General features: G+C 43.9%; 1 protein-coding gene across 3 annotated transcripts in view; it reads left to right on the top strand.

Moving 5' to 3' along the window:
- The window catches only part of TBC1D4 (TBC1 domain family member 4), an 88,381-nt gene that overhangs the window by 43,254 nt on the left and 24,323 nt on the right, over positions 1-20,804 (top strand). For 2 of the 3 annotated variants that reach the window (XR_014167303.1, XM_081907277.1), the window contains exons 4-10: positions 2,452-2,556; positions 4,370-4,502; positions 7,276-7,367; positions 7,714-7,824; positions 9,402-9,524; positions 14,326-14,400; positions 16,175-16,401. Coding sequence is in view for 2 of the 3 variants with exons in the window: in XM_081907277.1 (XP_081763403.1) it covers positions 2,452-2,556; positions 4,370-4,502; positions 7,276-7,367; positions 7,714-7,824; positions 9,402-9,524; positions 14,326-14,400; positions 16,175-16,401 (866 nt within the window). In the remaining variant the exon portion in view is untranslated. The remainder of the gene's footprint in view (positions 1-2,451; positions 2,557-4,369; positions 4,503-7,275; positions 7,368-7,713; positions 7,825-9,401; positions 9,525-14,325; positions 14,401-16,174; positions 16,402-20,804) is intronic. The other variant, XM_081907278.1, reaches the window with a different exon arrangement.

Genomic DNA, 20,804 nt, shown 5'->3' with positions numbered 1-20,804 from the left:
AGGGTTTTCCCCCTTACACACAGTTGTCTCACTTACTGTGTTGTGGTAAGAAGCAACCCTGTGGTTACTTTCACTCCCTTAGTGCTGGTGAAGGAAAGAGAATCGTCTGCTTGCTTTTGATTCAGTATGAATTTCTGCTCCATTTCTGTTGATGTCTGAAGTCCTTGCACTTCTTTTCTGCAAGGACTTTATGATATAACCGAGGGGATCCATGAGATGATGTTGGACTACAACTCCCATCTGCTCTGGTCAGCCTGACCGGTGATAATGTATGGGGAGAGCTATAGACCAGCAGCACATGGAGGGTTGTAAACTGCTGGCAAAAACCTTTACATGTTTACTCAGCCATAACCCCCACTGAGTTCAGTAGGACTTAACTCACAGATAGGCATGCATAGGATTGCAGAATGAATACCTTCCTCCTTTAAACTGTTTAGTGTGGTCAGTGCTGTTCTTGGCTTCTTAAAATCACTTTATTTTTCATGTTTTCCATTTTACTACAAAACTACTTCAAACATAATCATCATTATTTTATTATTTATACCCTGCCCATCTGGCTGGGATTCCCCAGGCACTCTGGGCGGCTTACAGCATATATAATACATAGTAAAACATCAAATATTAAAAACCTCCTGATACAGATGTCTTCTAAAAGTTATGTACAGTGGTACCTCAGGTTAAATACGCTTCAAGTTACATATGCTTCAGGTTACAGACTCCACTAACCCAGAAATAGTACCTCGGGTTAAGAACTTTGCTTCAGGATGAGAACAGAAATCGTGTTGCGGTGGCAGCGGGAGGCCCCATTAGCTAAAGTGGTGCTTCAGGTTAAGAACAGTTTCAAGTTAAGAACGGACCTCCGGAACGAATTAAGTACGTAACCAGAGGTACCACTGTAGTTCTTTATCTCCTTGACATCTGATGGGAGGGCGTTCCACAGGGCGGGCGCTACTACCAAGAAGGCCCTCTGCTTGGTTCTCTGTAACCTCACTTCTCGCAGAGAGGAAGGCCAGAAGGCCCTTGGAGCTGGACCTCAGTGTCCTTGCTGAACAATGGGGGTGGAGACGCTCCTTCAGGTATGCAGGGCCAAGGCCGCTTAGAGCAGGCACCCCCAACCTTTGGCCCTCCAGATGTTTTGGACTACAATTCCCATCATTCCTGACCCCTGGTCCTGTTAGCTAGGGATCATGGAAGGTGTAGGCCAAAACATCTAGAGGGCCAAAGGTTGGGGATGCCTGGTTTAGAGCTTTAAAGGTCAGTACCAACATTGGACCATAAAGAAGGCTGATCACCGAAGAATGGATGCTTTTGAATTATGGTGCTGGAGGAGACTCTTGAGAGTCCCATGGACTGCAAGAAGAGCAAACCTCTCCATTCTTAAGGAAATTAGCCCTGAGTGCTCACTGCAAGGACAGATCCTGAAGCTGAGGCTCCAAGACTTTGGCCACCTCATGAGAAGAGAAGACTTCCTGGGAAAGACCCTGATGTTGGGAAAGATGGAGTGCACAAGGTGAAGGGGACAACAGAGGACAAGATGGTTGGACAGTGTTCTTGAAGCTACCAGCATGAGTTTGACCAAACTGCGGGAGGCAGTGGAAGACAGGAGGGCCTGGTGTGCTCTGGTCCAGGGGGTCACGAAGAGTTGGACACGACTAAACGACTAAACAACAACCAACACTTTGAATTGGAAATGTACTGGGAGCCAATGTACCAAGACCAGTGTTATGTGGTCTTGGCAGCCGCTCCGTGTCACCAGTCTAGCTGCCACATTCTGGATTAGTTGTAGCTTCTGAGTGACCTTCAAAGGTAGCCCCGGGTAGAGCGCCTTGCAGTCTCGGCCGGTGTACCAGATGAGCATACAAATTTTATACACGTACTAGTGTATACAAATAAACACTGCATGTGACCCATTTCAACTCAGGCTGAGGCTGCCACCATTTTCATTTTGTATGCTGGGGCCTAGAAGTCAGGAGCTATGCCAAGTAGAGACTTAACCATTTCGGATCTTCTCATGCTCCCCTCAGAAAGAAAGGACACACATTATTTTGGGGTCCTCCTTGATTCATAGGGCTTTGGGGGAGTGTCAGAAATGTATACTGAGAGGAGGAATAGGCAGTGGAAGCAGAAACAAAAGTCAGAAAAATGATTCCGACTCTTCAGTGTAGTAATTCAAAATAGTGATCTGTTAGCTTTGTTTCTTTTTTGGAGATGTCTGTTGGAGCAAGGAGCATCACATATTCAGAAATGTTTGTATATATTTATACGCGCTCTTTAAAACCACAAAAGGATCATGGTTTTTCTATCTATAAGATTGGGAAACACTATACAGGAAAAGTAGGTTTAGTTACTCCTGATTTTTTAAAAAAATGCTAGAGTCCTAATGATCTGTAGTTGATGAGCATCAATTAATTTTTTACTGTATGTTCAGCTTTTCGTTTTATTTCTCTCCAGGGCATAAGACACATAGATCACTTTGGTTTTATTTGTCGGGAATCTGCGGAACCTGGGATCAATCAGTATGTTTGCTATGTGTTCCAGTGTGCAAGCGAATCTCTGGTAAGTCACTACTGTTTACTGTATTCTTCCGTTCATCTAGTGATTTGTATCTCAAGAGCTATAAAACTCCAAAAATGTGGTAAGATATTTGTGTTCCCTTTTTTTGGACACAGGCCAAATCCATAGCGTGATCTCCTTGTGACTCTTAGTTCTGGACAGTGGGGGGAAAAGCAGCACACGCTTCTAGTCTTTGTTTTCCCTCCCACATCCGATGGCAGTAATTTCATGTGCCAGGGCACATTCGGCAGATATTTCATACCCATTTTGAGCAGGGTAATGAAGCGCGGCACATCTCCCTTTTCTCTTCACCAAGATATGGGCAGCGACATCATCGCAAGGCCAGGAGGAAAGAGACCCTGGGATTCAAGAGTCTATGATGATGCTGCAGTAGCAGAGGAAATCCCAAGGGAAAAAAAACCCAAGAAACCCCAACAGTACCCACCCAAAGTACTATAATCTTAAAAGATAATAAGAGCTGCCTTCCCCCCACGACCAACACCCATAGTTGCAAAAAGGGTATCGCTTGTTCTGATGCCTGATTGACATTACCTCCTACATTCCTCACAAATAACTTAATACACTAGTTTATGCATGCACAACTGCCTTTGGAGCTTCTATATCGGCAGGAGAGAATTTTATTCTGTAATTTCAGGTGGTGAGAATGGCGCCAATTGTAACTAAAAGCTGTTTTGACAGAAGAGTCAAAACAGAAATCTGGGCCTAGGCTCCTGTGCCATATAAGGCTTTGAGTTAGGATCTAAATGATAAAGATGATGTGATCTCTGGAAAGGGAAAATTGCACAGCCACCAAATACTCTGCTAAGCAACAGTCCATAGACGAGGGCCTCGCTTTCCTTGCCTGGCAAATATTCTTCACAAGAAAGCTGCGGAACTGTGTCCAAATGCAAAAAAGAAGAAGTTCAAAGCAAACTAGAAGCTACTGTAAAAAGCGAATCTTGTTCCAGATTTTTCCAGACTCGAGGTCTGGCTTTCTTAAACGGCACAACATAAAATTTAGGAAGGGAAAGGAGATACTGAAAAGCTTCTTTGCGGGGCATGAAAATGGATTTGAATCTCTATACCACTTGAGGGGAAGCCTTGTAACCTCTGACCCTTTTCCTGACAGAGAATGTAAAGTTTGCCCCCCTCTAACGTGGGAGAGTGTGGGAATTTTGCCTGCCTCTATTTGTGATTGTGTCCGGGGGGGGGGGGGGGAGCACGGCCCAGACTGCCGTCTGGAAACAATAAAGGCTGGCGAGCTGTTCAGTTGGTTACTAATAAGTTGGTAGCTTGTCTTCAGCTCCTTTTAGTCCCACTACATAAAGGCCCAGTTCTCTAAATTAAATTCTATCCAGGAATAGGATTTAATATCTTCATTATGCTTATTGGAAAAGTTAAGTTTCCGATCCCTATTATCAAAGAATTCAGCTGTGTTAAAAAAAAAACAACGCAAGAAAAACGACACTTGTTTTTTTAAAAAAACAACAGCAATCCAAATGTGAAACAGAGCCTGCTAAATCAGTCTAATTTTAACAAGCCATTTAAATGAAAATAGGACACAGGACACTGGCAGATTCTTCCACAGACGCTGTAGTGAAATGAAAGGGTTCTTAGCCATTGTGTAACTCGTGTTCATTTCTGAAGGAGCATCACCTCAGTTTGCTGTGCTTTTTTATTTCTAATGGTAACTCAGTGGTTTGCTAACTAGATTGAAAATCTGGTGTCTGGTTTAAATATGTATGTATGTATTTTTATGTAACTGGTATTAAAATGCACACATAAGATTCATTGGATTTTAATCCTCCCTTTTCAGGTGGATGAAGTAATGCTCACTCTGAAACAAGCGTTCAGCACGGCTGCAGCCCTCCAGAGCGCCAAGACTCAGATTAAGCTCTGCGAGGCCTGCCCAATGCACTCGCTGCACAAGCTCTGCGAAAGGATTGAAGGTAGTTGTGATCCCTTGCTTGCTTTCTGAATCTGGAGCATTGTGCTTTGCACACAAAGGTGCCACGGGGCCTTGTTTTGCAGTAACAGTCAAGCCTGTTTGCTTAGGGCGCCATGCTAACTCTTCCAGTGTCCATGAATGCCTGGTTAAGGCTGTAATTTACGTTAGATTGCCCTGCGTATACCATAACTGTGAGGGAATATAACTTTACCCGGACCCTGAGATCATCTTCTGAGGCCTTTCTTCCTGTGCCTCCTCCTCAAGAGGTCCGGAGGGTGGCAACACGAGAACGGGGCCTTCTCTGCAGTGGCTCCCCATCTGTGGAATGCTCTCCCCAGGGAAGTTCACCTGGCGCCTTCATTGCGCACCTTAGGTACCAGGCACAAAGCTTCCTTTTTAACCAGATTTACATCCAATGCCCTTTTAAAATGTGTTTTTTTTGAGGGGGCCACTATTGGGTTGTTGTTTTTATTTTTATTATGTATTTTGTGGTTTTATGTCTTGATTTTATTCCGTGAACCACCCTGAGACTTCCGAGTATAGGGCAGTTTATAAATTCAAGCAACCACAACAACTTTTCTTGTGGATATTTGGTTCTGTATCAAGAAGACCCACCCACCTATTATAGGCCCCCTTCCTGTTATAAGGTTATAGGATTCCTGTCACAGCCATAAATAGGGCATGTGCCAGATTGTTGCCTTTTAAAGGAAAGGAAGAGGGGCTGCCTTGAACTATATGAACCCTATCCAGAAGAATAGCTCTGCATAATCAGACCAAGGTCTAGCAAATCTGTACAGTAATTGTGTTTCAAATGGTGACTAGAGGTTATTTTGAAAAACCTACAAACGAATCATGAAGGCAACAGCTTGCTCCTTACAGACCACCCCACAGTATCTGGTATTCTGAGATTTACAGTATAGAGGGTTCCATTTGGTTCCTACCCTGGCTGGTCATTCCACCCGAGCAGTGCTATTTTCCTATATATTTGTTTGATGTCTATAAAGGCTCATCCATACTTCCTTTTGTGCTGTGTTTCTAGGCACTGGTCTAGTATCATTGTTTTTGTCTTGGTGCTTTCACCAGGAAAACCCACATCTTAGCAATGAGAGAAGAAACACCCTGGTGCACCCATAGCCGTAAAACCGGGTACCTTCCTCAGCCCCACCTGCAACAAAACCTGTCTCTCCCGTATCGGTCTCTACAGTGCTGTACCTCTCCAATGGTTTGACCACCCCCAAAGGCGCACTTACATATGGTCTCGTGAACAGGCGGGTGCCAGCATACATACCACCGAATCAGGGCAAATGGCAGCCAGTGGGAAACCCGATTGCTGTTTGCTCTGATTTAGTGGCGAAACACGGGTTTTCCCAGGGGAAGCACAACATGAACCCTGGGCCTGGAAAATGCAGAGCAAAAGGAAGTCTAAATGAGCCCTAACTCATCCTGGGCAACAATTTCCATCAAAAGGATGACTCACACGTTTTAAGAACGCGATGCGGAAACCTTATTCAAAATGGAGGCCGTTGGAAGCTAGTCACCATACTGACAGCATGACAAGGCTACCCACATGGCATTCCCCCCTCCCCCCAGCCCAAAATAAAGCTTGCTTTCTTCTATGCTGGCATGTGTATATAGCAGAAGTACATATTTAGTTGTCAGCTCCCTCTGGTGGGCAGAGAAGAGTGCCAAGTCTGCGCAAGTGCCGCCCGTGACTTAAGCTGATGCTTTCTTCAAGAAAAGAAAGAGCTTTGTCAGGGTGGGTGGGCGGGTTGGCAGGTTCTGGAAGGGTGTATGTAGGACCTATAATCACCTCTCTCGAGAATGACTGACTGATTGAACTCTCAAACTGAAATCCTGCGGGAGGCCTGGGTTTTGAAAAAGGTACGGCCTTCCTTGGCCTTAAGAGAGGGGGGGGAACCCCACTGCTGAGTTATGATTCTGCCCTTGAGCAAGAAAAATGCACGCAAAACAACAACAACAACAACAACAACTTTGCATTGATTTAGCTACACCAACAGCTTAAAGAAGATTTCTATCACATGTGGTGGGTGGGTATTTATTTATTTTTAAAAAGAGCTGCAATATCTTGGAAGACTGTGCTTCAGTCGATAGAGGCGTTCCAGGTGAAAGTAGGTGCCAGACCTGGTGGTATGCTCGTTAAATTTTGTTAAATATCGGGTACCAGTGAAGGGAAAAGCCCACTTCATAGTGCCAAGAGGCTCTCGGAGCAGCCGAGAAAAAGTTTCTCAAACAAAATCTCTATTAAAATGTGGCACACAAACAGAAATCGCACGGTGCTCGTATGAAGGAGGCAGTTCTGGCTGCCATCCTAATATGTCCCTGGTGTCATATCAACTCCCTCTCGAATCCTCTGAGGCAAGGCAGTGCATCTGAGAAGATGGATCTCACTTGGCACGTGGCAGAGGCCATCTTCTCTTGCATCTAAAAAAGAGGGCCCCCATAAGATCATGAAGTCTAGTGCCCCAAAACACATAATCACATCACTGGTGGTAGTTCTCTTTACCCGCTTGCTTGTTTGAGACCCCGCTTTCCCCTTCCATAAATTAAGAATATAATAAGACTGAATTTGTAAAAGTTGTGGAGCAGAAACTTTTGTTTTTAGCATAAAATCTGAGTTTTCTTGACATTGTCATGACTTAATATACTGCACATTATTCAGTGTTGATGTTCTACAATAAGTATGGTGAGATGGTTTGTCAAATAAATATAACTTACCTCATCAATGTCTGCCTGACTCTCTGTTGTTTTTTAAGGTCTTTATCCACCAAGAGCTAAACTTGTGATTCAGAAACATCTGTCCTCTCTCAGTGACAATGAGCAAGCTGACATCTTTGAGCGTGTGCAGGTAATAAACCTAACCGGTTGGCATTCATTCTCTGAAACGGGACTACAGGATCAAGTTGTCAGCTCAGAGACACCAAGAGTCAAAAGTACAATCACAAATGTATACTGTACTCTGGAGGCTATTGTTAAACTGCTGTAAGCTGCCCAGAAAGACTGGGAAAACCCAGTCAGATGGGCGGGGTATAAATATCATCATCATCATCATTATTATTCAGTGATGAAATGAATTTATTTTGATACTTTATTTCTAGAAGAATGAATTGTCTATTGTTCTATAAAAAGCAAGTTGAACCAGAATTGCAGGTATCAAATTTCCAAAAATATATTGCTTATTTCCCACCTAACAGAAAATGAAGCCTGTTACCGACCAGGAAGACAATGAGCTGGTGATCTTACACTTGCGACAACTGTGCGAAGCTAAACAAAAGGCTCACGTGCATATTGGAGAGGCCCCAATGGTAAGGCTCTTTATCATGTTTTGTTGTTTAGCGATGGCGGAAGACATCTTAGAATATGAACCCAAGTGCTTCTGTTGGATGGTTTCCCATCTTAACACCTTCTCCGGGGATGCAGCATACATCCGAGCATACATTTAGCTTAGTCCCAATGAAATCCCTCTGAGTTAATATATGGTCAGGCTAGTCAACTATGGCACTTTGTGGCAGTGGTTTCCAAAGGGCAATTATGTGTTGTGCCAGTCATTTTCATTGGGTGACCCCAAGCTCTAGCCTTGTGAGAGAGGTAGGAAACTCTACCCTTGGGGAGGGAATTGCAAGTTGCTTTTGTTTGCAGAATAAGGAAGACGGCGAGTGATAAGTACCATAGTGTAGAAATTATTGAGTGACCATCTTGACCATCACAATAATAGCTTCCTTTAATGATAAACCGGCTCTTGATTGAAATATTGTTAAGGCAGCAGTTAAGTTAAAAACTACTATGAAACAAAACTTGGTTATAAAACCCAGCAAATGTTAACTATGCCAGAGCAGTTAAACCCGGCTTCCTCAACCTTGGTCCTCCAGATGTTTTGAGACTACAGTTCCCATCATCCCTGACCACTGGTCCTGCTAGCTAGGGATCATGGGAGTTGTAGGCCAAAAACATCTGGGCTGAGGTTGAGGAAGCCTGAGTTAAACGAAAGCCCTATTCAGTATTCTTTGCTCCTGTGTTGACAGAAGTCTCACCTACAACTTCCCCCCCAAAAAATGTTTTTAATGTGAACGCCTTTAGCAAGGGAGCACGAGCCTTCATACTCATGCATTGAGACTTCCTGGAATCTGAAACCCTGGCTTTGCTTTTAGCGAATGAATGGCCAATGGGACCTTCTGATTTGCTTTGGGGCTGCAGTACACAAAAAAGGGGTCACTGCCCCCCTGTGGCCCAGCCTCAATCCAAATAGTTTATAGCAACAACATCAAGAAGTCAGCGATGAATTTTGCACCCCTGATGTTGCATCTAGTTTGACCTGGTTTCCTTAAAGCTAAAGGTAAAGGGACCCCTGACCATTAGGTCCAGTTGTGACCAACTCTGGGGTTGCGGCGCTCATCTCGCTTTACTGGCCGAGCGAGCCGGCGTACAGCTTCCGGGTCATGTGGCCAGCATGACTAAGCCGCTTCTGGCGAACCAGAGCAGCGCACGGAAACACCATTTACCTTCCCGCCAGAGCGGTACCTATTTATCTACTTGCACTTTGACGTCCTTTCGAACTGTTAGGTGGGTAGGAGCTGGGACCGAGCAACAGGAGCTCACCCCGTCGCGGGGATTCGAACTGCCTACCTTCTGATCGGCAAGTCCTAGGCTATGTGGTTTAGACCACAGCGCCACCTGCGTCCCTACCTGCGTTTCCTTACATTGCACTAAAAGCCAAAGTGAGGCATGTAGAAAAACTTAATGCAACGGCACCCTGAAAATTTTAAAAGGCAACATGAGATAAGTGCACTTTTTTCTGTTTTGCACTTTGTATATCTGTGGGTCAGTTTGGCAGGGCTGTCTTCTGTAGGCAACATTGATGACAAAACTTGCCTTTTTGTTTCAGCAGAATGCTTCCAACACGACAGTTCCAGAGAACGCAGCTAGTGGTGGCAGATTCAAACTTGACATTCTGAAAAACAAGGCCAAGAAATCTTTGACCAGCTCTCTAGAAAACATTTTCTCAAGGGTAAGTTGCTCAGGAGCAAGGACTCCTGAGATGTAATTGTCCATAAGATCATTGTAACCTTTGAGATATTTGAATAGCTTCTTCGGTAACAAATCCTACCTATTTGGGCCTATTCTTTTTTGCATCCCTCTCTTGAAAACTGAAATTTGTGTTGAATTGTACAGATCGCCAGTAATTCATTTAGTTGTCTTTGCAACAACTACTGCAGAAATAAGAACTAATTTCAGTATGGCAAATGGTGGTCTGTTGGGAGTGCTGGTATTTTGCCTGTTGTGAATGTATTGTGCCCTACAGGAATGTGCTTCTCTATTTGTTTATATCACAAAATTTATAGATTACTTTACCAAGGGGTTTTTTAAAGTGTTTTACAAAAAGATAAGACCAATAAACCAGATTTTTTTTTACTGTACATTAAAACTTGCAAGACGTTTAAACGCTTAAACAGATTAAAATTCACACCAGCTTTTCTAAGCATCTGGGTAGACTTGACTAAACTTCCAAGTTATAAAAAGGTTGATAAAATAATTGGCTTGGCACCAGTTAATACCAATTAAAACTTGGTTAAAATCATGTGATCTGCAGAGCTCTGGAGCCAACTTTCTGAGCTGACGCCATCACTAGAGATTCGACTTGACTAAACAAGAATGTTTTTAGTGGATTCAGAAAAGAGTTCAGTGAATCCGCCTGCTTGATATCTATAGGCAGGGAGTTCCAAAGTCTAGGTGCTGCCACACTAAAGGGTTCTAACAAATGTGGAACGCGTATTATGTGCACTTGTAGCAGTGCTAATTCTGCCAGTTGAAGCGATCGAGTAGGGCACATAAGGCAATCTCATAGGTACACAAGTCCAAAGTTGTTAATGGCTTTAAATGCTAACTTTAAGTACTAACTGGGCCTTGAACTTGGCCTGGTAGCCAATTGAACATGGGTATGCTATGCAAAGGGACGCGGGTGGCGCTATGGTCTAAACCACAGAGCCTAAGAAAAGTCGTCAGTTTGAATCCCCGCGAAGGGGTTAGTGCCCATTGTTTGGTCCCAGCTCCTGCCCACCTAGCATTTCAAAAGCACATCAAGTACAAGTAGATAAATAGGTACCACTCCGGCGGGAAGGTAAATGGTATTTCCGTGCACTGCTCTGGTTTGCCAGAAGCAGCTTAGTCATGCTGGCCACATGACCCGGAAAAACTGTCTGCGGACAAACGCTGGCTCCCTTGGCCTATAGAGCAAGATGAGCGCGCAACCCCAGAGTCGTCCGTGACTGGACCTAACAGTCAGGGGGTACCTTTACCTTTATTCTATGCAAACAAGGGCTCACTCCTGTCAGCAGTCAGCACCATGCTCTAACTAATTATACAGAGGCATCACTCTGCTTTAACTGCATCTTCTGGATCAAGCACAAGGAAGTTCCTCATAGAGCATGTATTGAGTGTGTCATTTAACATCTGCATGTTTTGATATTATTATCAAATAGGTATTAAGGAATTTTTAGGAAGTTTATTGGCATAAGTTGTACAATGCATGGCTTGAAGCTACATATTTTAACATGAGTAGCTTGGACGATAAATCACTTTGTATGTAGGTCAGATTTGAAAGTTAAAATTAACTCGGCACAGTGCCTTCTGGAATTCTGTTGCTTCTGAACGTGGTTGCTGATGGGTCACATAGTCTTAGAGGCTTGCATCCAGATTCCCTCTCCTGCTTACTTAATTAGGCATCATGGGAGAAGATAGCATGGCATCGAAAGCAACAAACATGAGGAAACCTCAAGAGCAAAAATTGGGGGTGAATTTTGATTGGCAAAGGACAGTCTCACTCAGACTTGAACTTTTGATTGATTGATGGCAAGCGTATATGTTGTAGTTCAGTAAATATAACATGGAAACCAAACCGAAAGGCAAGGTTGACCCTGAATTTTAGAATTTTACTCCTAAACTGGTATCTTCCCCAATATAATATTGAAAACGTTGTCTGCCCAGGACGCTAGATTTGTTGTTTAATAGGCAATATATGGCCTTGGGCAGCAACTAGGTTTGCAGAAGTGCCATTTTGAGAAGAGATTAAAAGTGGTAGAAGATGAACAACAGACAAAGCTACCATGCAACGAGAAACCCAAAATGTATTTAGTTTCAAAAATAAACAAATGTTGAGGCTTCCACAGTTGCAAGCTCATATCTCAAGTGCTGAGATATGAGAGGGAAGGGGTTGTCTGGCAAAAATTGTTTCCAGTTGACTGAATAAATACAACCTATTAAACTCCAGGTTTCATAAGTATAGCATATTTCTCTTGTCTTCAAACATGCCATACTCTGTTCAGGGTAGCTTATGAACAGTCAGCACATTTTTTTGAACATTGAAAGGAAATCTTGAAGCTTTCCTGAAGCAAATTCCTGAGCCTCTTAAGAATTTCATTTATATCTCTTGCTGTTTTGCTGCCAGATAAATATTTGCTTCACTTAACAAGAGTTCTGTTCAACAGGCCTTAGTAGGTATAACACCAACACTCAGTTACCTTGGAAGGTTAATGGCAAATGGAGGTGTCGTCGTTAAGGGTCACTTCTGATACCTCTAACCATCAAACTCAATTTTGGGATGAAAGCAAAATGGCATCCAAGTTCGCACACATGGTTGTGAAGGGGGGGGATTTGCATGTGTCCCAGATGTTTCTACCATTCCTACCCAGATGTTCCTGACTGCCTACTGAAGTTCATGCAGCCCTCTGTACGAAGCCCCATGGCTTGGATCCTGTGCTTCACTCCCATCCACAGGGGGGCTTTTGAGCCAATAGGATCCTGCTGGCAAAAAGAGAGAAGGCAGTTTCATTAATTACTCTTCCTGCACCATCTATGCTGTTCTTGGTGTAGTGTTAGAAACTCAGATCTATTAACTAGGCACCAAATAATTATAATTATTATTTATTTATTTATTTATTTATTTATTTATTTATTTATACATACCCCGCACATCTGGCTGGGTTTCCCCAGCTACTCTGGGCGGCTTCCAACAAATATTAAAATACAATGGTCTGTTAAACATTAAAAGCTTCCCTAAAGAGGGCTGCCTTCAGGTGTCTTTTAAAAGTCTGGTAGTTGTTTTTCTCTTTGACATCTGGTGGGAGGGCGTTCCACAGGGTGGGTGCCACTACCGAGAAGGCCCTCTGCCTGGTTCCCTGTAACTTGGCTTCTCGCAGTGAGGGAACCGCCAGAAGGCCCTCGGCGCTGGACCTCAGTGTCCGGGCAGAACGATGGGGGTGGAGACGCTCCTTCAGGTATACTGGGCCGAGGCCGTTTAAGGCTTTAAAGGTCAGCACCAACACTTTGAATTGTGCTTGGAAACGTACTGGGAGCCAATGTAGATCTTTCAAGATCGGTGTTATGTGGTCCCGGCGGCCACTCCCACTCACCAGTCTGGCTGCCGCATTCTGGATTAGTTTAGTTTCTGGGTCACCTTGAAAGGTAGCCCCACATAGAGCACATTGCAGTAGTCCAAGCGAGAGATAACTAGAGCATGCACCACTCTGGCAAGACAGTCTCCGGGCAGGTAGGGTCTCAGCCTGCATACCAGATGAAGCTGGTAAACAGCTGCCCTGGACACAGAATTGACCTGTGCCTCCATGGACAGCTGTGAGTCCAAAATGGCTTCCAGGCTGCATACCTGGTCCTTCAGGGGCACAGTTACCCCATTCAGGTCCAGGGAGTCCTCCACACCTGCTCCTTAAGCCAGGTTTGCAGTCGCCAAAATGGAATGTCTACTTGCCATTTGGGGGCAAAGCGGTTCTGAAGTCTTAGCTTTCAAATGATGAGCTTGACTGTGAATAATTCTCATTTAAACATCTGGCTAGTGCAGATTACAACCTTGAGTTCTGAGAACTTAAAGAATAAAAGTCACTTGATCCAGAGACAGTCCACATATATATAGAGGCTATTTCCAACCTCTTTTTCTTAATGGTGACTGCTGCTGTTGCTCAGGCTGCCCAGAAAAAACATTTTGGTTACTGAGACTCATTCTGATTGTATAGATAAAATATAACTGAAAGAATTCTATAATATGGGGTATTTGTGCGTGAAAACAGTCCAGATCCAGTGATCCCCAGGTGGTGGAGATACCAGGCCCAATCCTGGTGCAAGTGGTTAAAAGCAAGGTTCAAAATGCGCCTGGCTCCTAGCTAATTTCAAACACTGTCTGGATGGCTCCCTAACCCTGTGTCATAGAATTTCAGGGGGTTAGTGACAGAAAAGGGGGAGTCAATGAAAATTGCCTTCCTATCTGTTCTCCACCGGGAGAATCCCATGAACAGATTTCTGCTTATGGGATCAGAGGATTCGAGACTGTATCCTTTTTTGACACATGAAAGCGCTAGAGTTGCACAGGATTTCAGTTTTCAAGTAAGTGTGCCAATTTGGGGTTGGTTCACAGCACGTTCCAACTTGGGATTTCTTTATCAAGGATATTTCTTCAGCGTGGAATTAAATGGCTTGCCTTTCAGCACTTGACAGCTATATTGGTACAGATCGTGCTAGAAGCACATTCAAGCACCACAGCACATTCAAGCAATCTGTCCTATCCTTGCCAGCTTCTCCAAGGGAACTACAAAATGGGAAAGTTCCCAAATTCAGAGGGGTCCACAGGCTGCTTCTGGCCTCATCAGGCTGTCGCTGAGCCGTTAACGTTCCAGGCGAAATCCTTTTGTGAATTGTTTTCCTGGCTTTGCTCCCTTGTAGCCGAAAGTAAGCTTCTGTTTGTGAATTGCAGAGAGTGGGGAATGGGATCTTAAGAGGTGGAATGCTTTGTTGTTATTCCGTAGGGAGCTAACCGAATGCGCGGCCGGTTGGGGAGCATGGACAGCTTTGAAAGGTGCAACAACCTCACTTCTGACAAAGTAAGTAACAGGCTTCGCGCGTGTGGGGGGGGAGTGCAAAATTATGCTGGGTATAGGAGTTTATTCGGGTTTTCCTTTTAAAAAAAAACTTGTGAGAAGCTCACTTTCTGATAAAATTATGGTTTGCTGGCTATTTACTTTTACAGGCAAAACAAAACAACAAGTAGCCTAATAGTGCTTGAAAACTGCCCCTTACCTTGGAAGCTTATGGCTGGTTAGAGTCACTGCCTGGCAAACCAGCAGGGGAGAAGGTCTAAATTGGAAGAGACATTTGTGGTAACTAGATGGCTTGGGGGAAAAACAAGGAGCAGTGATGCAGGGCCGATATTTTATTTCTTGGTGGAAAAACATTCCGTTTCATAAATTCATTAGTCAAAAACAATGGGTGGCAACTGCAAATACATATTAGGAAAGGCTACGTTTTTAAGCTTAAAAACTTTTTAAAAAAACTTAAAACCTTTTGTTGTTGTTTAGTCGTTTAGTCGTGTCCGACTCTTCATGACCCCATGGACCAGAGCACTCCAGGCACTTCGGTCTTCCACAGCCTCCCGCAGTTTGGTCAAACTCATGTGGATAGTGTTCTTGAAGCTACCAGCATGAGTTTGACCAAACTGCAGGAGGCAGTGGAAGACAGAAGTGCCTGGCGTGCTCTGGTCCATGGGGTCACGAAGAGTCGGACACGACTAAAGAACAACAAAAGTTTTAAAGCTTTGTTTAGTAAATATAAGTAAAACAGAAGTCTGAATTGGGTCATTCTCTAGGGCGCAGAGGTGGGGAACTGGCCCACCTTCCATGGGGCAAAAATATTTGGGTTTGAAATGCAAGGCCAGTGGAAGGGGTGGCCTGGAGAGAGGGCTCCGTTTGGCCCCTGGGCCTCAGGTTCCACACCACTAGTGTAAGAGGATCTTTAGTTAGCTGAGTTGGTTAGAGTGTGGTGCTGATAACGCCACGGTTGTGGGTTCAAGCCTCCTGCATATTCCTGCTTTGCTGGGCGTTGGACTAGATGACTCTCAAGATCCTTTCCATCAATTCTAAAATCCTACTTGCTTCTATGAGTGTAAACAGAATAACTCATTGCCAATTGAAATGAAACCTACTTAGGGGAAGTAAGCATGTAAAGCAGAAAAAAACCTGAAAGCCCTTGTTTATCCCAGTTGATACATGTCTCTTAAACAATGACATTTTAAATCTGTCATCCTTTGCCGTTAGCCTGCCTGTGCAGCATGTGTAAACAGCTCGTTGTACATTTTCCATTTATTTCCTCTTTTACGTAGCAATTCCACACACACACACACACACACACACACACACTATTATTATTATTATTTCTCCTCCGAGAGATGTGGAAACAGAGCGGTTCTTTTGACTTCTAATTTTCCTGTTGCTCTTAATGCAGCTTTTTATTAGCAGATCCCTCTTTCAGGAAAGAGCTCTGACAGGACAGGAAATCTGTACACGATAGGCCGAGAAAAGAAGCCAGTTTTGATTGGAACCCAGGCTTGAAAATGTAGTAACAGTGCCAGTAAAGTATTCAGATTCTTTTTGTGGTATTGTTCGCGAGAGGTCATGGCAATTCCAGGGGCAAAGGATGTTTGGCATAGTTTCTAATTAGCATACAATGGGTTTGCTTTCGTTTTTTTCCGCCCAGGAGGAGGAGGTGGCTCAGTTTCATCTCCTCTCTTGTTAACTTGCAGGGATTACTCTGACATTCACTGAGTAGCTATAGGGTGTAAAAGGGGCAACCTCATTCCTGACTGTGGCTGACTTCTTCCAGGAATGCTCTTCTGGGGAATCTCCTTCCACAACGCCTCCCGCTTCTCCCATATCCTCGGCTTGGCAGCCGTTCCCCGAAGAGGATTCCGATTCTCCCCAGTTCAGGAGACGAGCTCATACCTTTAGCCACCCACCATCCAGCGCCAAAAAGAGGATTACTTTCCAAGACGGAAGGTCTCAAAGTGTCAAGTCTCCTCTCCTGAGGCAGAACTCTGTGGAGCATAGCAGGTGAGTTTTGAGCCAAGCAACTGCATAGGAATCTTGTAGGCTTGTCTGGATATCTTTTATTTTCCCATTATTTTTTTTGATGGAACAAGGATAAGAATATTGGGTTTTTCATTCTATCTCAGGCAACCGGAGAGTAACAGTTTACAGCATATATCTTCAGTATATTTTACTCAGCAGTAAGTTCCAGTGAGTTTGGTGAGACATCTTCCTGTGTAGGGCTTTGCATCCTACAAATAGAGATTGGGTTGTTGCTGTTGTTGTTGTTAATAAAAACACTTTCATTCGACGGCTGTAAAGTATCTGAAGCAATTAGGTGCTTGTAATGATGATGGTCTACATTTTATAAATCAGAAAGCAGCTATAGCCAGCCAATACAAATAGGGGTATATAAAGATCTGCTCTTTGGACGTGGCTCACTCTTCTACACAAACCTTTTGAAATGAACGGAAGATGCACAAAAGCGATTGGACCCACTGATTTGTGGACTTTATTTATGTAAATCTTTAAGGCCTTTCGTGCTTTGTATAAAGTAAAGTGACAGTGTTGTTTAAAAGAAGATCTGCCTTGTTTTTTCTAGAGTGGTTCAAGTCTTGTGCTTTGTTTCAGTATAGATACCTTTCTCTTTCCACCATTCAGGGATTTACAATACAATGGTTTATTTTAGACTAACATTTTGAGGTTGCTTTTCTATCCCCAAATAACTCTCAAAGCAGCGTAGAAAAAATATACTTTGAATTATCTTGGAATAAAATATTATTATATAAGAAGAAGCAAACATTGAACAATGAGGATTTTAAGCAATGCAAAAACAAAATCAGCAACAGAACTGTTCTGGCACCTCTCAGCCAGGAGAGGGGAGCAGAGACATAGCTCACCTAATCTCAAAAGGACATAGAATAAGTGTAGTCTTTTGATACTGGAGGAAGAGGAATTCCCAGCAACTGCACTTCTAAAAATGGTGGGACAAAGGGAGGATAATATGGGAGCAGGTGGTTCTTTAACTTCATTCCCAACCTGTTTAGGGAGTTATAATTTATTACTGGCACTTTTGGATCAGGCTTCAAAACAAGCTGAAAGTATCAAATAATTTCTGAGTGACACGTTTGCAAAAAAAGGCGCCCCCTTCCATTCTCTCTGGCCACTGCCTTCTTCAATGGCTGCAGCTTTTGCGCACTTGGCCAAAGCAGTCCACACACAGTGCATTGCTGCCGTTGAACATGCATGTGGCCAAGGCATGTAAGAAAACAGCCAGAGCCTCAGTACATTTTGACTAGCAGGCAGTGTCGCCATCCAGATATTGAATAATTCCTATGCAACAGCTGCAGTGTTTAAGATGTGGTCCAGTACTTCGAAGTAAGTCTCATTGAACATGGAAAGGATTGCACCTTAAGTATCCTTAAATGCCTTCAAAACTAGTAACATAATAAGTTCAGTTAATTTAGGTGGTTTTGTTTGTTCCTAAGCAAAACTTCCCCTTGAAACTGCAGAACACCGTACCTTCATTGAACAATGTGCAGAGGTGAACTGCGGTCTTCATGAGCCTCCATTGCAGACAGTGGCCATGCAGTTTCCTCCTGCTGAGGAGATACATGGCGGTGCCATTTTAACTCTTAGGAGGGTAGGATGAAGGCTTGGATTCCAAATACTCCCATAACCCCCCCCCCCCCCGAACCATGTAGCCTTAATACCAAGTCACTTTTTAAATTAATTGAGATGAGAAGATTCATGCAAAGAATGATCTGGGTTCAGGACACCCCTAGCTGAGATTTCCCCCCCTAACATCTAGGGTAGAGAAAGCAAGCATTTTCCAAGTGTTTAATGTACCAAGCCTTTTTGTACTGTATTTCTCTGTTGAAATGACTGAGACGACCATTTATTCATTTATTTCTAATTGTACAGTCAGCCCCACAGCCAGACCAGTTGGAACAGCAGCCCTTGTGGTTGAGATCCTTTCTTCTAGAGATAGGTAATCCATTTTTCCCAGTTAGTGCTAATTAACACCATCGCCAAGTTGAGCTTCAGTGTTTGTGACCGGATCCACAATGGATTGCAGTGTGATTGAAGCCAGTCAAGTTGTTTCATCCCTAAAAGACTGGTATTAATCTTGCCCTGTTAAGCAGGTTGCTGCAGTTCTGTGTAGTAACCACTTTCCAAACTTTCCAATGAATTGTCCCTAGTAGTAAGTCCGCTTGCCGTCAGGAGTATCTGTTGCTAATCCTCCCTTCTGTGTCCATGGTTAGTTGACACCTCTCAACACCCTCTTCTGGCAGTTTGTAGCTTGTCAGCAAAGTGACCTTGTCTTTTGCTGATAAATTTCGTGTTAGGTTGCTCCCCCCACCCTCAGACCCTAATCATTACGATGCTGCGGTGAAACAGGAAACTTGAACAATAATTGTGTTAGACTTGCTGACAACATTTCTTTGCCCATTGCTGCAGAGCTGTTGTCTTTTTTTCTTGCTCAGCAAGTTTTCTAGTCAAAACAGCAACTCTTCAACAGTTTGATCATAAGTTGCTTTTGTGCATGTGTGTAGACTCAAAAACGATCGCCCCAGAAATATTTGATGGCGGAGGCTTGTAATGATTCACCTTCTAACAGCCTGAAATAATTCTGAGGATACTTAAGTTTTCCCACCAACTCTAGAACACGTTTATTTTGATCGACTCCATCGTTTTGGAGTCTATCGCTGTAAAATAACTGCATGCTTTTGTATCTCTCTCCCCCTCCCCCCCCCGTAGCATCTTTCTGCCCACTCCAAATAATCTTCTGGTGAAATGTTGTGGTTTTTCTTGCTGAAAACAAAGTGGCAGTGTAGCACTTTGCAGGTACATTGCAGAAGGGAAAATCGTAAGTCAATATGAGTTGATAGAAGCCTAATCATAAGCAAACTAGTAACTGTGAATCTATTATCGTATTGGCCCAAATATAAGCTACACCCGAATATAAGCCACACCTTTAAAATTCAAGGCGGTGGGGGGGGGGAGAGACAATACCCGAATATAAGCCGCTCCCTTAAAATTCTGCAGACACTCACACCCGTAAATGACAAATGCAGAAGAAAATCTGTGGCACCATAAATGCAAATAAAAAATCAATACTGCACTGTAAAACATGGGGAAAGCGACGAGTGACATTAGAATTAATTGCACAACAGTCTCAAACTCGCAAATCAGCAATAAAACATTTTTTTGGTTCTGTTTTACCATATGTTTGTTTCAGCAGCGATATGGTAAAAGCCGGGTTTTGTAAGGTGGTGAATTTAAGCCTCACTTTAACTTTTCACAGTCGGAATTTGGGGGGTGGGGAAATGTGGCTTATATTCAGGCCAATACGGTAAGTTTGAATAAGAGAAAATAAAAAACGGGCAGTTGTGCTAGGGACACAAATGGCAGACCTGCATCCAGCAGCTCCCACGCCCCCTTGTAACACGTAGCAGAACTTCCTTCTTCTCCGAATGTTCTAATGGCAGGCAATGGCTAAATTCTATGCGACATTATAGGAGGAGAAGGATGAGTTAAGGTGTGGTGCTGGTGTTTTTTATCAGGATCTTGTCGTCAGTGCCACCTAACCTTCCTGTTGGAATTACTGCTCGCGTGGTTTTTCTTAGTTCCCAGTAGGTCACAAGACTTGCAACTTCTTAAGTTTTAATGAACCTTTAGGGTCTAGTACAGTGGTAAGGTAAAGGTAAAGGGACCCCTGACCATTAGGTCCAGTCGTGGACGACTCTGGGGTTGAGGCGCTCATCTCACTTTACTGGCCGAGGGAGCCGGCGTACAGCTTCCGGGTCATGTGGCCAGCATGACTAAGCCGCTTCTGGCGAACCAGAGCAGCGCACGGAAACGCCATTTACCTTCCCGATGGAGCGGTACCTCTTTATCTACTTGCACTTTGACGTGCTTTTGAACTGCTAGGTTGGCAGGAACAGGGAATGAGCAACGGGAGCTCACCCAGTCGCGGGGATTCGAACCGCCGACCTTCTGATTGGCAAGTCCTAGGCTCTGTGGTTTAACCCACAGTGCCACCCACGTCCCTACAGTGGTACCTTAATTCGTTCCGGAGGTCTGTTCTTAACCTGAAACTGTTCTTAACCTGAAGCACCACTTTAGCTCATGAGGCCTCCTGCTGCTGCTGCGCCGCCAGAGCATGATTTCTGTTCTCATCCTGAAGCAAAGTTAGCGGTGTCTGTAACCTGAAGCGTCTGTAACCTGAAGCTTATGTAACCCGAGGTACCACTGTATATCCCTGAAAGGGGAGGAAGGGGTAGTTTACCTTGACTAGATGTGCAAGTCGAGGGAATGTGAAGCCAAGTACATGACTCAGCTTTTCGGTTTCTTTAAATGCCCCCCAACTCAACTTCGGCAAAATTTCGTGGTGCATTAAACTTAAAGTGCATCAAATTTCCACA

The sequence above is a fragment of the Podarcis melisellensis genome (genome assembly GCF_964234715.1).
Source record: "Podarcis melisellensis genome assembly, chromosome: 4".
In the NCBI taxonomy this organism is placed as follows: domain Eukaryota; kingdom Metazoa; phylum Chordata; class Lepidosauria; order Squamata; family Lacertidae; genus Podarcis; species Podarcis melisellensis.
Note: the sequence above shows the minus strand (reverse complement) of the source record. Positions and strands in the feature narration are given on the sequence as shown.